Source organism: Corvus hawaiiensis, chromosome 2, assembly GCF_020740725.1.
Source record: "Corvus hawaiiensis isolate bCorHaw1 chromosome 2, bCorHaw1.pri.cur, whole genome shotgun sequence".
Taxonomy (NCBI): domain Eukaryota; kingdom Metazoa; phylum Chordata; class Aves; order Passeriformes; family Corvidae; genus Corvus; species Corvus hawaiiensis.
Genome location: NC_063214.1, coordinates 29,925,217 through 29,942,994, shown reverse-complemented (window position 1 = coordinate 29,942,994; position 17,778 = coordinate 29,925,217). Strand labels below are relative to the sequence as shown.

General features: G+C 47.2%; 2 protein-coding genes across 7 annotated transcripts in view; one reads left to right on the top strand and one right to left on the bottom strand.

Annotated features, from left to right (window-relative positions):
• USF3 (upstream transcription factor family member 3) overlaps positions 1-13,421 on the top strand; it is a 33,651-nt gene extending 20,230 nt beyond the window's left edge. For all 4 annotated transcript variants that reach the window (XM_048294036.1, XM_048294039.1, XM_048294037.1 and 1 more), the window contains one exon: positions 543-13,421. In XM_048294036.1, the coding sequence (XP_048149993.1) occupies positions 543-7,009 (6,467 nt within the window). In that variant the 3' untranslated portion in view covers positions 7,010-13,421. The remainder of the gene's footprint in view (positions 1-542) is intronic.
• Positions 13,422-16,071: 2,650 nt separating this feature from the next.
• Positions 16,072-17,778, bottom strand: part of SIDT1 (SID1 transmembrane family member 1) — a 40,334-nt gene continuing 38,627 nt past the window's right edge. For all 3 annotated transcript variants that reach the window (XM_048294040.1, XM_048294041.1, XM_048294042.1), the window contains one exon: positions 16,072-17,523. In XM_048294040.1, the coding sequence (XP_048149997.1) occupies positions 17,461-17,523 (63 nt within the window). In that variant the 3' untranslated portion in view covers positions 16,072-17,460. The remainder of the gene's footprint in view (positions 17,524-17,778) is intronic.

Genomic DNA, 17,778 nt, shown 5'->3' with positions numbered 1-17,778 from the left:
ATTTTCCCAGTTTGGTGAGCCATCTTTCAGGCACATTGCCAGTTTTGTGGCTTTACACAAATGCTTTGTATTTCATTTTGGCTGTAATTTTTAGATGTAATGAAACTTAATTCTCCTGGAAAGCTGTGACATTAACAATTAAATAAAAACAGTTTTGGTGTTTGCAAAAAAGCAGGAAAAAGAAAAAGATTCATGTGCTTGTCTTTCCTTCGGGAATTAAACAATTTTGATTAGCATTCAGTTTCATCCAAGTTAGTCCTGATGTTTTTTTCTAAGTAATTTGACATATCCAGCTATTGGTAATAGAATAGTCTGTGAAATTCATTCACTTCCCCACTCAGTAGAGAGATTTATCAGGACAAGAGTCTTCACTTAGGTTGTGCTAACCATTTGAAAAGAACATACATTATTAACGATTTGTTCAAATTATTTCAGCAATTTATTTCATTGCTACACAGTGTTTACTCTCTAAGTCATGTGGTAACATTATTTCATTATTTGCTCTGGTGCTGATGTAATGGAGTGCTCTCACTGTTTTGTAGCTGAAGAGATAAAAAAGCTCCGGAAACAGTTGGACGAACTGCAAAAGGAAAATGGGAGATACATTGAGCTACTGAAAGCAAATGATATTTGCCTGTATGATGATCCTACAATCCACTGGAAAGGAAACCTCAAAAATGCCAAAGTCTCGGTTGTTATTCCCAGTGATCAGGTTCAGAAGAACATCATTGTCTATTCAAATGGGACTCAACCCAATGGAAATAACCAGGGAGCATCTGTGCAGGGAATAACGTTTAATGTTGGTCATAATTTACAAAAGCAAACAGCCAATGTTGTGCCAGTTCAGAGAACTTGCAACCTAGTGACTCCTGTGACAATTGCTAGCATTTATCCCACAGAAAATAAGCCATGGACGCAACCTACAGTTTCTCCGCTGGTATCCGCTCAGACAGCTCCAGCAGGGAATGTTCCTGAGCTCTCCACCCCGGAGAGCGAGCGAGGTGTGCCCGCCGCTGCTCCTGCCAGCTCACAGAGCACACCTCAACCTGCAACAGAACAGGAACTGCAGTGTTCTTCAAGTAATGCATCACAGAATGAGCAAAATCCCCCCAAAAGTAAAAATGATGAGGAGGGCACTAAATCAACAAAGAAAACACTCCTGCAGGGAGCTAGCCTTCCTTCCAGTGCCTCCGTGGAAGCCTCCCAAGTTCAACAGGTGAATGCAACTTGCTCAAATACACACAATTCCAGGAGTGACGTCCAGGAGAGCTGTGCTATTTCAACCACAGACACAGCTTGTGTGCCACCTGTGAGACTGTCTACTGCAGAGAGCTGCTCTTCTGTAAAGGTCCTCAGAAGTATGGACATGGTCAGCAGTGCTGGGACGCCTGTGACGTCTGCAGCAGAAGGAGTTAAGGCTGTGACAGCAATAAGCACTCTGGCTGTCAGTCCCCTGGAAAACTGCTGGTCTTTTTCAGGCTCTTCAGGTGTTGGCACTTCAGACTTGAAAAACATGAGTAGCCTTACCCGGATGCCTTCAGCTGGGAACACACAGACCACGTGGACAACTTTGCAGCTGGCAGGAAACACTGTTCAGCCGCTGAGCCAAACGCCATCCGGGATAATGACTGCCCTCCTCAACGAGCCAGTCAATGGTGCTGGGACTGTGTCTTCTGCCCACAGCAGGCCTTTGACTACAAGTATCAGTTTGCATGCTTCTCTGCCTGGGGATGGCCAGGCAGCTGAACAGATTGTAGTTACCGTGCCCTCGTGCCCACCCGTACCTATACAGCCTTTAATCAGCCAGCCACAGGTTAAAGCTCAGGCTGCAGGAAATATCCTTCCATTAAACTCAGCTATGCAGGTGATTCAGATGGCTCAGCCAGTCGCCTCAGCTGTGACAGGAGCACCAGCTAACCAGAATGTCATCATTCTCCAGCCTCCAAACCCTGCTCCGTGCCCGCCCATTGTGAGAGCCGAAGTTCCCAGCCAAAATGTTAGTCAGCAAATTGTAATTATACAAGCTGCAAATCAGAATCCTCTTCCCCTCCTGTCTGCTCAGCCTTCTGCTTCTGTAAGAGTTCCCGTGAACGGGCCGACTGCAGTCGCCAACTCCAGTGGCTCCATGCAAAATGCCTCTCTTCCACAGACTTTTGGAGGGAAACACCTTGTCCATATATTACCAAGGCCATCTTCTTTGCCATCTTCTAGCTCTGCGCAGACATTTTCAGTGACAATGTCCAATCAACAGCATCCTCAGACTATCTCATTAAATGGGCAGCTTTTCGCATTGCAGCCTGTGATGTCTTCATCCGGAGCTTCAAACCAAGCCCCTATGCAAATTATTCAGCCCACCACCAGCGAGGATCCAAATACCAATGTTGCCCTCAATACATTTGGTGCTTTAGCTAACCTCAATCAAAGCATATCGCAAATGGCTGGGCAGAGCTGCTTGCACTTGTCTCTCAGCCACCCCACCAATCCTGCAACTGTCAATAACCAGATTGCCACAGTCAACTGTGTGTCATTGCCAACTTCTGTGGCATCTTCAGTGCCTGCAGAGGTTTCGGTATTAACCAGCGCATCTAATTCCATAAATGCTTCTCCGCAAAAAGCGGCTGCTGGCTTGCCATCCAGTGCAAAATCAAAAAGGACAAACAAAAAGCCAAGCACAAAGAAACACCAAGCAGTCAATAATAAAGTGTCTTGCCCAGCAGTTCCTTGCAAAGATGCAGGGAAGGTGGACTGTGCTCCTGTGGAAACGGTGGCAAAGCCTTCAAATGGCGAAGGGCCGCCAGAAAACGCCCCGGCAGCATCACAGGCTGTAACCACATCGCAGGCGGGCGGCGCGGCTGCAGCGAGCGGCGTCAGCGTTTCTGACTCTCCTTCCAAAGAGGCTGCGAGCTCTGAACAGGCAGTGAAAACCCCCTCTGCTCCCGAGCCGAGCTCAGCAGAGGCATCTGCTTCCTCACCGCTGGAGTCTGTGGTGTCAGAGCAGCTGCTGCTCGCTCCACCAGCGGCCAAAGATGCTGCTCCTCGCCAGCAGGCCCAGGGATCTCAGAGCCACCCGCCAACTGCCTCTGCCTTGTCGGAGTCTCCCAAACCCTGTGAACCTCCAAACACCTTAACATCCTCTCGTAAAGAAGCACAGGTGACACATTTGCAGGTTGCTGGGACTTTGGTAGCACAGAGCAACACAGCAGGTCACGCTTCCAAGGCAGGAATGAATTCGGAGTCCTGCAACATTGCACAGGATTCCTCAGTGGTAATGCAAGATGCAGACTTGTTGGAAGGACAGGGTCTAACCAAAATGCTGTCTGATCTCACAAAAGAAAGAACAGCTGTGGAAAAAACCTCTTCGTTTACTGTTCAGGGGGAGCATACTAATTTTCCTATGGAAAACTCTAAATCAGCAGAATCAAATGTTGATTTGCCTGAGAAGCAGGAACTCTTGCTGATGAACACGGAAAGTGACACTCTCTCCCCGCATCACTCCTGCATCTCTGATCAGGAAGTAGTCAGTGCTTCCCTTATCACTAGCAGGCAGGCAGACTCCCCGATGTCAACCAGCTCTGGCAGCAGTCGAGGCTTCTCAGTTGCATCTATGCTGCCAGACACCACCAGAGAAGATCTCACAAGCAGCACCTCAACCAGTACCTGTAACAGCTGCACGTTTTCAGAACAGACTGACATTGTAGCTCTTGCAGCGAGAGCTATTTTTGACCAGGAAAGCCTTGAGAAAGGTGGAGGGGGAATACAGGTTAACACAAGGGATATCATCTCTAAGTCTGAGGTTGCACCTTTGGAGAGAGAGCAACAGCCTTTTAAACCTCAGTCAGTGAAAGAAAACAACGCAGGGCCGCTGGAAGCAGCACCGAACAAATTCAGTGCTCATGAAACAGTACAGACAAATGTCGACAGGCAGGTTGAGAAGCCAAGCTGCTCTGTAGGAGGTGTGGAAACATCAAACACTCCTTTGCAGATTTCCACTTCCCAGACACCCAGCATAACCAGTCTAAGCGTGAATAATCTGATACACCAGAGCCGCATTGTCCATCCCCTGGTGAGTTGCTCGAGTTTATCCCAGTCTTCAGAGCCTGCAAGTGTCCCTGCAACTGTGAGCCTCTCCCTTCCATCTAGCACATACATCAATCCATCTCCGGGACCTGCTCTCATGAGTGAATATGCTCAGGAGCAACTGAATGCTATCAGGGCAAGCACCATGCAGGCTCCCCAGCTGCAGGAATCACACTTAAAGCAGCAAAACCATGAAGGTCGCAAAGACTCTGCCAAGAGGGCCGTTCAGGATGACCTTCTGCTTTCTACAGCAAAGAGGCAAAAGCAGTGCCAGACAGCACCCATAAGGCTTGAGGGGATGGCGCTGATGAACCGAGCACCAGAGGGTATTGCTGATCAAACACAGATGCTAGTCAGTCAGATTCCTCCTAATTCATCCAATTCAGTGGCACCAGTGAGCAATCAAGGGCATGCTGATGGCCTCAGTAGGTTATTCCCACCCAACAGCAATTTCGTAGCGCCAGCTTTGAGACAAACTGAAGTTCAGTGTGGTTCTCAGCCACCACTTTCAGAGCAGCCAGGCCAGGCAGGGCAGCACTTGCAGCCAATTCAACATGTCCCTGCCCAAGGCATCTCTCACCTTCACAGTAATCACCCGTACTTGAAGCAGCAGCAGGCTGGGCAGCTAAGAGAGAGGCACCACTTGTACCAGCTGCAGCACCACGTCACTCACGGGGAGAACTCCGTCCACTCTCAACCCCACAGTGTCCACCAACAGCGAACGATACAGCAGGAGGTGCAGATGCAAAAGAAACGGAATCTCATCCAGGGAACACAAGCCACACAGCTTTCTCTACAGCAAAAACACCATGGAAGTGATCAAACACGGCAAAAAGGTGGTCAGCCCCATCCTCACCACCAACAAATGCAGCAGCAGATGCAGCAACACTTTGGAGCTTCCCAGCCTGAAAAGAACTGTGAAAATCCTGCAACAAGCAGAAACCACCATAACCACCCTCAGAGCCATATCAATCAGGATATTATGCATCAACAGCAACAGGATGTTGGCAGCAGACAGCAAGGTTCCACTTCAGAACATGTGTCGGGGCACAATCAGATGCAAAGACTTATGACCTCGAGGGGCTTAGAGCAGCAAATGGTGTCCCAGGCCAGCATTGTAACCAGACCATCAGATATGACATGCACCCCTCACAGGCAGGAAAGAAACAGAGTTTCCAGCTACTCTGCTGAGGCCCTCATTGGGAAGACGCCCTCTAATTCGGAGCAGAGAATAGGAATATCTCTTCAAGGCCCTAGGGTTTCTGACCAGCTTGAAATGAGAAGCTATCTTGATGTTTCTAGAAATAAAGGGTTGGCGATTCATAATATGCAGGGCCGCTTGTCAGTTGACCACACAGTTGGCTCGGATGTGCAGCGTCTTTCTGACTGCCAAACATTTAAGCCCTCTGGACCCAATCAGCAACCGCCGGGCAATTTTGATGTACAGGCTTCAAGAAACAGTGAAATTGGCAATTCTGTGTCATCCCTCCGGGGCATGCAGTCACAAGCATTCCGAATTGGTCAGAATGCTGCACCATCCATAGAGAGACAGAAGAGACTGCCCTACCCGCCAGTACAGGGTATTCCAACGGGGAATACCCTGCCATCAAGGGAGAATGAAAACACATGCCACCAAAGTTTCATGCAGAGCTTGCTCGCCCCTCACCTTGGAGATCAAGTCAGTGGAAGCCAAAGATCAATCCCAGAACATCAAAGGAACACGCAGTGCGGTGCCTCCTCCACAATTGAGTACAACTGTCCCCCAGCGCGAGAGAGTGTCCACATCCGAAGGGATGGTGATGGCCAGAGCAGGGAAAGCTGTGACATGTCCATTGGGGCAATTAACACAAGGAACAGCTCATTGACTATTCCTTTTTCGAGTTCTTCTTCCTCAGGAGACATTCAGGGTCGCAATACAAGCCCAAACATCTCTGTGCAGAAGTCCAACCCCATGAGGATGACAGACAGTCATGGAACTAAGAACCACATGAACACACCCGTTTCCAGCAATATGCATGGAGTTGCGAGGCCAACTCACCCTCACCCTGCAGTTTCTCACGGAAATGGCGAGCAAGGGCAGCCTTCTGTTCGTCAGCCAAATTCTTCGGTCACTCAGCGCTCGAGGCATCCTCTGCAAGACAATGGAGGTTCTAAAATACGTCAGCCCGAAAGGAATCGATCCGGCAATCAGAGACACGGAAATGTCTTTGACCCTAGTCTTCCCCATCTTCCTCTGTCCACCAGTGGCAGCATGATCCTTGGGCGCCAACAGTCCACGATAGAAAAAAGAGGAAGCATTGTCCGATTTATGTCTGATGGCCCTCAAGTGTCCAACGACAACGCGGCCCCTGACCAACATACTCTCTCCCAGAATTTTGGATTCCCTTTTATTCCGGAGGGTGGCATGAATCCACCAATAAATGCTAACGCTTCTTTCATCCCACCAGTCACTCAGCCTAGTGCCACTCGGACACCAGCTCTAATCCCAGTTGATCCTCAAAATACACTGCCATCCTTCTATCCACCTTACTCTCCCGCCCACCCTACCCTCTCCAATGACATTTCTATCCCTTACTTTCCCAATCAAATGTTTCCGAACCCAAGCACGGAGAAGCCAAGCAGTGGAGGTTTAAACAATCGATTTGGATCCATTCTGTCTCCTCCCAGGCCTGTTGGTTTTGCTCAGCCGAGTTTTCCTTTGCTTCCAGATATGCCACCAATGCACATGACCAACACATCGCACTTATCCAATTTTAACTTAACTTCTTTGTTTCCAGAAATAGCCACAGCTCTTCCTCCAGATGGCTCAGCGATGTCACCTTTGCTTTCTATTGCAAACACATCTGCTTCAGATTCTTCCAAGCAGCCCTCAAACCGCCCTGCCCACAATATAAGCCATATTTTAGGTCACGACTGCAGCTCCGCTGTATGAAAACTGGCAGACTGACTTCTGGTCTGATGTGTTGTTTATATATTTAAGAAGAAGGAAGTGGATCTTACTGGCACCCCTGGAGAGACCATTCATAGCATCACTGTTTGTTTGCCTGAATGTATGTAGATGGTACTTTCCATATTTATATACACGTTGTATTTCCACCCACCTTACTAACTCTAAAGCACCAGTGCCTATAGCAATGCTTGCTTACTAGGAAACAGTAAGGATGCAACATTGAGAGCTGTGCAAATATTGGTTGTTGATTTTCCAACAATCAAGTTTGATGTCTGATTGTCCCAAGGTAAGGGCTGCCCCCAGTAGTGCATGGAGTGAGAGCATCCGTATGGGAGACAAGAAACAAGTGCTACAGGTATCGGTTTGTTCCTGATGTGTTTACCTGAAACTGCACAGGAGCTTGAAATGGTTTGGGTTTCACTTTTTCCTTTGTAAAATATCTTCAAGAGCCTCAACACAAGTCAAGTCTGTGTTAACCCAGTGCTGATTGGAAAAGGCATTTGTTGTGCAGCTTTTGTCTGTCTGAAGCTTGTCACATACACTTGACTTAAGGCTTACTTTACATGGTGAAAATTACTGTGTGCTCCCATGGTCAGCAATTAAAAATACTGTTTTAGAAAATTTAGATTTCTTTAACCCATGACTTTCTGTTTCTAAGAATCTTGTTTGGATCTGCTTCAACTGTGGCTTCAGTTACTGCTGAACTCAGTCAATGTTTTAGTGTAGCTCACAACTCCTGGTGCAGTCAGCAGAGACAGCAGCCGTGTTTGTTGCCATTTCAGTGTTGGTTGCTGCAAGTTACCTCAGGGTGGGTTTTGTACTTTGTTTAGCACCTTCTTAATGTCCTTTTCTTTTTTCCCCTCCACTTTTCTTTGGCCCATGCTCTAACACCAGCTTTCTGCTTTCTGTGAGTGACAGCCCTTTGTTGTACCAGGCAGCACATGGGAGGGGACCTCAGCCTGTCGCATCCCACAAAATGAGTGGGGATTCCTGGGGCACAGTTTTTACTTGATATTGCTGATAGGATTGAGCCTGAGTTAATATCAGTACTCTGCACTTGAATGCACCTTTTACCTAAACCTGTGTGGCTGAAGGAGGGACATGGATGAACATGGATGTGTTGAGAGTGAAACACACGGAAGACACTGGGATTTGAGGAAGGATGATGTTTGTAGATGCATGAGAGAAGGAGTGAATGTGTGTGCGCTGGCTGAGTCTCCAGTACTTTAACAAATTTTGGTCCCATTTCTTTTAAAGGAAAGGGAAGAATTAGGTAAATTTTATTTATTTAATGTCCCTGCAGTGTGCTTTTTCTCCTAACAGGGCAGAAATATGTCTTTTATGTGTTTGGAAATACCATTCTGGGTTTGATTCTTCAAACAACATGGTAACTTGAGGTTCCCTTGCATGCAGTCGTCTCCAAGCTTGAAATTCTTGTGTGTTGACCGTCAGTGCATCATCTTGCTCCTGGGACCTGTCAGAAGCTCTGGTGGGGGCATGGGGAGGAGCAGGTGCCCTGGGATTCTTTGTTTTGTTTTGTTTCTTTTTCTTTGAAAGGTGGAAAGGAAGATATTCCTTCATGTCCAAGAACAGGACCCACAAAGAGGGACCTGAAACAGTTTTCCACAGCTTGGCTGCCCAGACTTTGGTTTTGCTAAGCCCTTTTACACTGATCCAGGAAAGTACGGAGGCTTTAAAATTAAAACTAATTGGGCTGTGTCTGTAGTCTGTCCTGACAATGTCTCTGCTCTTGTAATTTGGGGTCTGGTGTTTTCCTGCAAAGGTGAAGCAAAACAGTTCTGATCGTGGTTGGGATTCCTTGTTTAATTCAGGTGGAGCTTATCTTAAGACACTAAATCTAAGTGGTGGATCAGTTCTCTGTTTCAGTTCACAGCAAGGTATTTCAGTATTTCAGTTCACAGCAAGGCAGCTTCTCTCTGCCACAGGGCAGTCACTGACCAAGTGGCAGCCACTGGCCTGTGCAGGGGGCAGGGGTTAGGAATGAGTCAGTTCTCAGCCTCAAACTGACAGCCAGCTGCAGGTCTGGGTGTGCCCTGCTGAGACTCGACCAAAGGGGTGTCTCTGGTGCAGTGGGTCTCAAAGGGTCTGCCTCAGATGGTGAGGTGAGTTCCGTAACAGTGACTGTTCCATGGGTTCTGGATGGTAAGGATAGGGGGATTGAAGCAGGAGCCACTCTGTGCATTACACACTTGTGTGGTCTTTGAGGAGGGAAGCAAACCTGCCCATTCTTGCTCTCTTTAAATGGCATTCTGTGTGCAGCAATGGGTTTGGCTTTCAGGACAAACTAGTGAAAAATTAAGACCTGGCTTCCAGGACTTTTATTATATAAAGCTGCTAATCCTGCTTATCATTCCAGACTTTCACAGAATACCACATTAGTTTCCTAAAACTACACTACTTTATGATGTCTGTGAAAGCTGGAGAGAGCTTATAAACTTAAACCTGTTGCAACACTTGAATGTCCACAGATCCACTTGGCCAGATAGGATTCATCCCAGAGTACTGAAGGAGCAAGCAGGACATACAGCAGGACCCTGCTCGGTCATCTACTGAAGGTCTGGGAGTCTGGACAGGTCCCTGCTCATGGGAAGGTAGCCAGTGTTATTCCAGTCTACAGAAAGGGCAGGAGGGAAGAATCCAGGGAACTACAGACTGTGAGTCTAGCCTGGGTTCCTGGGAAAATCGTGAAGATTATACTGGGTGCTGTTGAAAGAAGTTTAAGGAATAATGCAGCCATCAGGCACAGGCAACACGGGTTCACAAAGTTAAAGTCCTGTCTAGCTAATTTGATACTCTTCTGTGATAAGGCCACCCACCTAGTGGGTGAAGGGAAGGCAGTGGGTGTAATTTTTCTGCATTTTAGTAATGCTTTGGATACTGTCCCTCACAGCATCCATCTGCACAAGCTGTCCAGCTGTGGGATGAACAGGTTCATGGTGTGCTGGGTGAAGAACTGGCTGAAGGGCAGAGCTCAAAGGACTTACAGTGAATGGGGCTACTGGTCTGGCTGGCTACTGGTCACCAGCAGTGTTGCTCGGGGCTCAGTTCCAGGGTCAGTTCTATCCAATGTATTTATCACTGATCTGGATGCAGGAGTTGAACACACCATTGGCAAGTTTGCTGATGATACCAAACTTGGACATGCTGTTGACGGATGCTTTGGAGATGGATCTGGATAGACAGTCAACCTCCTTGCTCTCTGCAGCTCCCTGAGAGGAGAAGTGGAGAGGGAGGTGCTGATCTCTTCTCCCTGGGATCCACTGACAGGACACATGGGAATGGCTCAAAGAGGCACCAAGGGAGATTCAGACTGGACATTAGGAAGCATTTGTTTACCAGGAGGGTGCTCAGACACTGGAACAAGCTTGCTAGAGAGGTGGTTGATACCACAATCATGTTTAAGAGGCATCTGGACAACATGCTGAGTCCTGAAGTGGATGGAGGCACGCCAAGCAGCTGGAGTGGATGATCTCCGTAGGTCCCTTTCAAGTGAGATACCTGTTCTATTCTCTTATTCCTCCATATTTACTGCTGTTGTCTCAAGGTTAAGTGCAGTCCCGAGTATTCACAATAGAATATGTCAGCTGTGATTTAAATTGGGGTTTTTTCACACTGTACATCATTTTCTGAAGAGGCAGTAACTGTGTCAGTGACTTTTGCGTGCCCCCTTTCTGTTTACAAAGACAACCAAAACCAGCTCCTCCTTGCTCACAGGATGCCTGCTGTGCAGGGAATCACAGCACAGGCATTTCAGCCATACAGAGACTGCTGGGATTTTGCAGGAACTGCACGATTTTGCGGTGTGTGGCTGAGAAGTACTTACTGTGTGACCCTTGGTCTTCTCTGGAGGATTGTGTTTTGTTGTGACAGGGCACCTTCTCGTCCTTCTCAGGGCTTTTTCTGAAACCTGATGAGACCAGGATGGAGAAATATCATTTCATTCCCTTCCTTGAACATGGCAATTTCTGTTGAAGTTCTGTGTGAGTCCCTTTACATGCTGTAAGTGACACTAAATGATCCCGTTGGTGTGGGATCAGGAGACTGCTGTGAGAAGAAAGATAGGCAGACCTCTCTGCAAGGGCTTCATATCAACACATTCATCCAAATTCTGATATTTACACTGCTGACGGGCCTTCAGGTAACTTTAATTAAAGGAAAATTGGATCTGTTGTGTAGCCTTTTGGTCTGCTTGACTGTCCAAGATGGGCTTTGAATGCTGGGCCTGGCCTGGTCCCCTGGTTTGAGAGCAGCTTGTGGGTTTCATCTTCTCACATATCCACACTCTTTTGCCTTTAGGAAGAACAGTGGAGGAACTGGATATTTCACACCGAAAGAGAGGAAACTAGATATTAAATTTCTGTTAGTTTTTAATTATTAAATTGTTTGGGGTTTTCCTTGTCACTGTAAACTAATCTTGCCTGGCATTCCATATCCACCAGGCTTCTTGCACTTAGTTTTGTAGGTAAGTTTGTGGCACTGACATGTTGGTGTCTCAGTGTTTCCCCAGGGCCTCAGGTTCTGCTCTAAAGAAGAAGAGCAATTGCAACATCTTACACATCCTTCTTTTCTTTATTTTCCCTTTCCCCTCCCACTGAACTTGTGCTTAGCCATCAGGTTGATAAAGCTCACCTTACCTTGACCTGTGCTTGGAGAGGGCAGTTTGAAAAAGGAGCTTCTGCAGATGGAATGATTCTGGTTTACTTGTTATGAAAACCATTTGACAAGCAAATCCATTTTCTTCAGCAAGCATCAATGTCAACATTTATCTTTTTCTCCTGAAGACTACCCAGCAATTAACGGTTCCTTTGTTTTTCAAGATGTACTTGGAAAAGATTTTGTGGGTTTAGCTGTGATTTGTTAGCCTGAGAATTGCATTTTCTCTTCCATAATACTTTTTTTTGAAGGCTACTTACACAGGGTTTGTTTTGGCTTTGAAGGAAAGAAAAATACCCAGTACTGCTTAATTTAGAAAAATCAGCAGTGGAAGGGAAAGGTTGGGCACTACCTCTGGGGTGGGACTGCCACAGCTGACAGGCATTGTGTGGCTGTGGGTTTCAGCTTGGCCTAAATGACTCCAACAAACAATAATAAATAATATTGGGCTGGATTGCCCAATATTATTTATTATTGCCCAACATATGTCAGTGTAGTCCATATTAGTCCCTTAAACAGCCTAGGAGAGTAAGAGCAGAGATAGACTAAACTGAAAGCAGGCAATAAAATATAAATGTGTTAGTATTTATATACCTTTTTCTTGAGAGAAAGGACCTCATTTAGGAACAGTTAAAGAAAATAAGAACTGAAGTGATTTGAGCTGGGGGCTGAGCCTTACTGGGATGGGTTTTCCAGCTCATGCTTCCAGCTCATCACTGTGCTGCTGCCCAGGTGGAAGAGCACCTCTCTGAAAAAAAAATAAATGCACTGTGCGAGTCCAGAGCCTCCTGAACTTTGCACAGATTTCCTACTGCACTTTAAAGCTGTGCTGCTGCTGCTGTGGTTGGTGACTGTAGTGCTGTTGCAGGAAATAAGTCGTGTGGCAGGGCAACTTGCAGAGGGCATGGCTGGAGAAGAGGGGCCCTTTAATTATTTCTGGTGTCCTGTTGTCTTTTCACGTTTCTCTGAGGTACTTGTGCAGTCCTGGCTCAAGGACTCAGTAAACTCCCACTGTTTCTGGATGACTGAGTGTGCTAAGAGCTGTCATCTTTTGCTGTTCCCCTAGTAAGTTTCATGCTCCTCGCTTTAATAATGATCCCACTTTCACTGGCAAGACAGAGTAGAATTGAATCAGTTTGTACCAGATCAGTCATATTGGTTTTTCTGATACAGTGCTGTAAGGAGCTCCATTCCTTGCTATCACCTGACCTGTTACCACCTACTGCTGTTCCCTTCTCCCACTGCCATGATCCAGCATGGGTAGCAGACACAGGTTTGTGTGAGGGTGTTTTCAATTTCCTACTGCTTCTGCCATCCATAAATTGGAAACCTCAGAGCACCAGGGCTTTATTCCCACTCAGAGTAGGTTACTCCGTGGTGAAAGATTTAGCAGAGATTTTCAGTCCTGACAACACAAATTCATACTCTCTGCAAGCAAGCCCTGCTTAGTTACACAGACACCATTCATTATTTGTTGATACTGGTTTTTCTGAGATTAATTTTTTTTTTAAAGGCTTTTTTTTCTGCCTCACCAGAAGTATCTTTACAAGGTCTTCACATTTGCAATATGTGCTGCTGTTCTGGCAATCACAGGTGTGAAACAACAGAGCTCATGGGGGGTTGGACCCTGTTCCTGCCTGCTCACTGTGAGAAGGGAAGCAAATATGGATTTTGCCACAGGAGATTAATCAGAGATGCTGTTGCCCTCCACAATGTAAATTATTTATATTCAGTCCAGAGTATTCTGCTGTGCTTCTGTTTTATACAGCTGTAAATGACTTGGATACGGTCCCAGTGGAAAGTCCTTACTATTTTGTAATGGAAAATAGGAACTCTGCAGTAGAAATCTATAATGAATGAACAGGAACATCATCTTCCAATTGTAAATAAGATCTTGCTCTGTTTATTTTGACATCTTTTTACAAATGTGTTGCATTCAGGTGTAAATATCCCAAACCCTGATCTTGTTCAGAGTTCTGAGATTTCTATTGTTAAATGTAATACTTTGTTTAATAGTTGTAATAATTATTTGTATAGATATGAACATGATAGTATTTTATTAAAAAAAAAAGAAAAACACTCTTTGAATATTGTGTTCTTGTTGGTACAGCTTCTTTCCCCCTGGAAAGCCATGCCATTCACTCTTAAGTATAGGTCAAAATACTTAAGAGTATTACTTAGCTTTGCTTTGAGACTGGGAATTTACAGTCAAAGTTTTCCACTGATGTACATTCTCTGCCTATGCCAGAGTTATGCACCACATTATTTGGAGATACAAAACTATGTAGTTCAGGAGAAATAAATACTGATCCTGTAGTATCTAAAAAATACATGGCAAATGCTGTCCCTGCTCCAGTGACAGTGATCACTGTTGAGATACAACTTCATCTTTATAAAATGCTTCTCATCACAGTCCCTTGCATTCGTTTTGAAGTGGTCTAAGACAGCTGTTTTGTCACAGTTTGAAGCTAAAGGATGTGGTTTGGATGAGAGCAGTACAGAGACCCTGCAAGGTAAGTAAAGACTTTTTAGCGAGTTTGCACAATACTGCATTACTAGGAACCAATTCTTTTCAGAGGCTCCAGAAAACCTGGCTTGTAAACTTCAAAATTCTTGCAGGTCTGGAAGTTGCCTTTAGGGGGAAGGTCTTAATTTAAAAAAAGGCTGAGGTTTAGTATTAAGACAGAGAGGCTTCTGTTCCTTCAGTGACAGCCCCTGTGTACAGTTCAGTCATAGCAGAGGGGAGGGGAAACAGGACACAAGGCAGCTGCCTTCCTCTTCCACACTGCAGTGCATTCCCCCTGCCTTGGCTGCTCTTCTGTCAGCCCAGAGGCTCGGGGAGCACCTGGCCCTGGTAGTTTTCCTAACCTGTGAGGGGGTATTAGTATTATACAGAAGCTGTTTCCTTCTCCTTTGAGTTGTACTAGGCAGAACAACTTATACCTACATTTCCTGAGAAAACAGGAATTATATGGAATGTAAGGAAGAAGTTTTTTACAATGAGAGTGGTAAAAGACTAGAACAGGTTGTCCAGAGAGGTGGTACATGCACCATCTTTAGAAAGGCCTGGCTGGACAGGACTTTGAGCCATTTGCTCTAGTGGGAGGTGTCCCCACCTGTGGCACCGTTTGTTTGCCTTTCAGGAGTTGTGACAGCAGCTTATCCCAAGCATGAGCACAGCAGGGACTCCACTACCAGCCCATGGGCAGCAAGAGAGGCTCCCTCACCTCCCAACACAATTCCACGGTGCTGCTCTGCTTTTACCCCTACACATCCCTCTTGGAGGTGAGAAAACAACAGCATGACCCCTGCAGGCCATGGAATGATGGGCCCCCATATACCCAACAAGCTGATCATCCTTCCCGAGGGCAGGGGCCTGGAGAAGGACAGCAGCACTCCAGACAAGCTCCAGTTCTGGGGCAAGGGCTGCAGAGCCAAGCGTGCCTGGGACAGCTGGGAGCGCACACGGCCCGGGTGCCCAGCCAGACCCGCAGCAATCGAAGGCTCAGGTGGCCACTAGGTGGGAGAGCTGAAGCACGAAGAGAGCCCAGCAGGCAGGGCAGAGCTAAGAGGAGATTTTAAAAATTGATGCATCAAGCTGAAAGCACAGAAGCAGCAGGGAGACGATTCCAACCCTTCCTCCCATCTCTCAGGCTTGAGGTGCTTCTCCTTATACTTAATTGAATTCTGTCGTGGTTTTCTGTTCGTTCTGTGCTGTTCTCCAGCCTCCCTCTCCCTCCCTGCTACCACCTTACCCTTCCATGCTGTGCTCATCTGCTCAGCCCAGCGAGCCCATATGCTGTTCTGCCTCCTACGTCGAGCCTTCCAACTGCTGTTCAACATTATTTTTTCCTCACATTTCAATTTAGAGAAGATAACCAGCTTCCTGGCTAGAAACAAATACAACCTTGGAACAAGGTCTGAGAGATTATGAAAGGTCATACAGATTATGAAAGACACAGGGAGAAAGAGTGTATTTTATAAAAATGTGTTCCCAGAACTGGACAAATTTGGGGGCACACAGGTCCTCCTTCAATCTGGCATAGCTACCCCGACACCCTCCGGAGCAGCACAGCTCTGCTCGGAAAGATAAAGGCTGGCAGCCTCTTGTGTCCTTCCTCCTCCAGCCCTCTCCTCACCCTGCCCAAGGGACTACAGTGACAAATGAGTGTCTGTTCTTCATGTAGCCTCACAAAGGCAATTTGGTTAAGAGAACAAGCAGGTCATCCACACCTGTGCTCAGGAAATGCCTGTGACAGTCCCAAGGATGGTTTCAGCTGTGTGACACCACTGGGCACCCCTCTGCCACGACTGCTGTCTCTGCTGCTGCTGAGAGCACAAGCAAGAAGAATTCAGATTAACCGGCAGAGCAGGGAACCAGGAACATCCATTTTATTGACCATCTCGACAAACTCCAACTTAGAAAAAAATAAAAACCAGCTGTTGCAAAACTGTTCAAGGAGATACAGACTCTTGGAGTAAAACATCACCAGAGTCATCTGCTTTAGTAAGCAGAAGTGGAATGAAACCTTTGCATCACTGGCTACATGCACATACACCAAAGTAAAAATGCTCAGGCAATGACAAGAATAAGGACAGCAGGCCTCAAAGAACACTTTTTAATTGCAAATTAGCAAAACAGGTCCCATTTTAGATGCAAGGCCTGAAATAATTCACACCTTATTCTTGTTTTTTTAAATAACTAAGAAACTGGAAAGAATGCAGAAGCCATTAAAAAACTCATTTCAGATTCAGACAAGTTGGAGAAGAAAATTTGGTCCAGATCTTTAGCTGAAGAGCTCTACCCCAACTGCCCCAAAACCTCCTTCACACTCCCAGGCCATAAAGGAACCTGCTTTGCAAAGCAAGGTCATGGGAGGAGAAAGTCTGGGGCTGCTGGAAAACCTCCCTGTTCCACCCTGCTCCTTTGGCAAGGCACACAGCAGGAGCCAAGGGCTGCCACGGAAGGCTGTGGCTTTGCTGTGCGGTGTCTCTTAGGGTCGCTTGAGGAGAGCACTTGTGACTGACAAGTGCCAGCACTGGAGCTGCCACAGGAGTGTGGCTGAGTGACAGAGAGGCTGCAAGAGCAAGGCAGGAGGCTCTGAGTCTGGCAGCTCCAGTTCACCACCTCCCACCAACGCTGCAGCCTTGGTACCATGGCTCCCCACCAGCTACCAGAGGAGTCTCTCCAACAAAAAGAAGAAAACAGAAAGCACAGTCCTCCCACTGCCACCTCAGTTTGGAGTCCTTTGCTCCCTCAGCTGCTACAGGACAGGAACCAAATGCTCTCCCCATGCTGCTGAAGAGACTGAGGGCAGCAGCCTGCAGGCTGCAGGCATCAGCTCCCAATGCAGGAGGAGCTGCATGGCACTTCTCAAGCCTGCTCACCAGAGAGGATGCAGAGCACATCAGCAAGAAGGAAGGGAAGCAAAGGTCTCTAACATGCCTCCCCTCCTGTTTCCTCCCTCATCACTGGCTCCAGCACCCTCTGCACCCACAAGCCAGAGGGCTGTGTACTAGCCTTGGCCTCTGGATCAAGCCTACCCCAGAGGATGTGGCAGGAAAGGAGCAAACGTCATCTTCCCTCCTGGTCCCACCTCAGTTGCCACAGCACCCCTTCATGCCTGCTGTGGGATCCAGCTCTTCTGCTCCCACTGGGCTGTTGGCCACAGAAGCAGGCTCATTCCCCACAGACACCCGTGGCCCAGTGCCTTTGGCTGAGCAGTTTGGGACACCTCTGCGCCCGTGTCCCTGGGGACTCAGAACACTGGGATCTTGTCCCTGCGCACCGTATCCAGGTCATCATCCAGGGTCAGCAGGACCTGAGGAGGAAAGTGCATGTCAGATTCAGGTCTTGCTGGCCAGGGAGGTCTTCCTTTCAGATCTTCAAGCCTTGCTTTTATGGGAGGTATTCACGAATCCGTGCGTCATTGGTTACAACAGCAGCCCCTCAGCTTCCCCACAACAGCTGTGTGACCCACAGCCCCAGAGGGAACTTGAGGCCAGGAGGCACTGGGAGAGAAATAAAGGAGGAAGTCTGATCCCTGATCCCACTGACAAGGAGCATCCCACTGTGA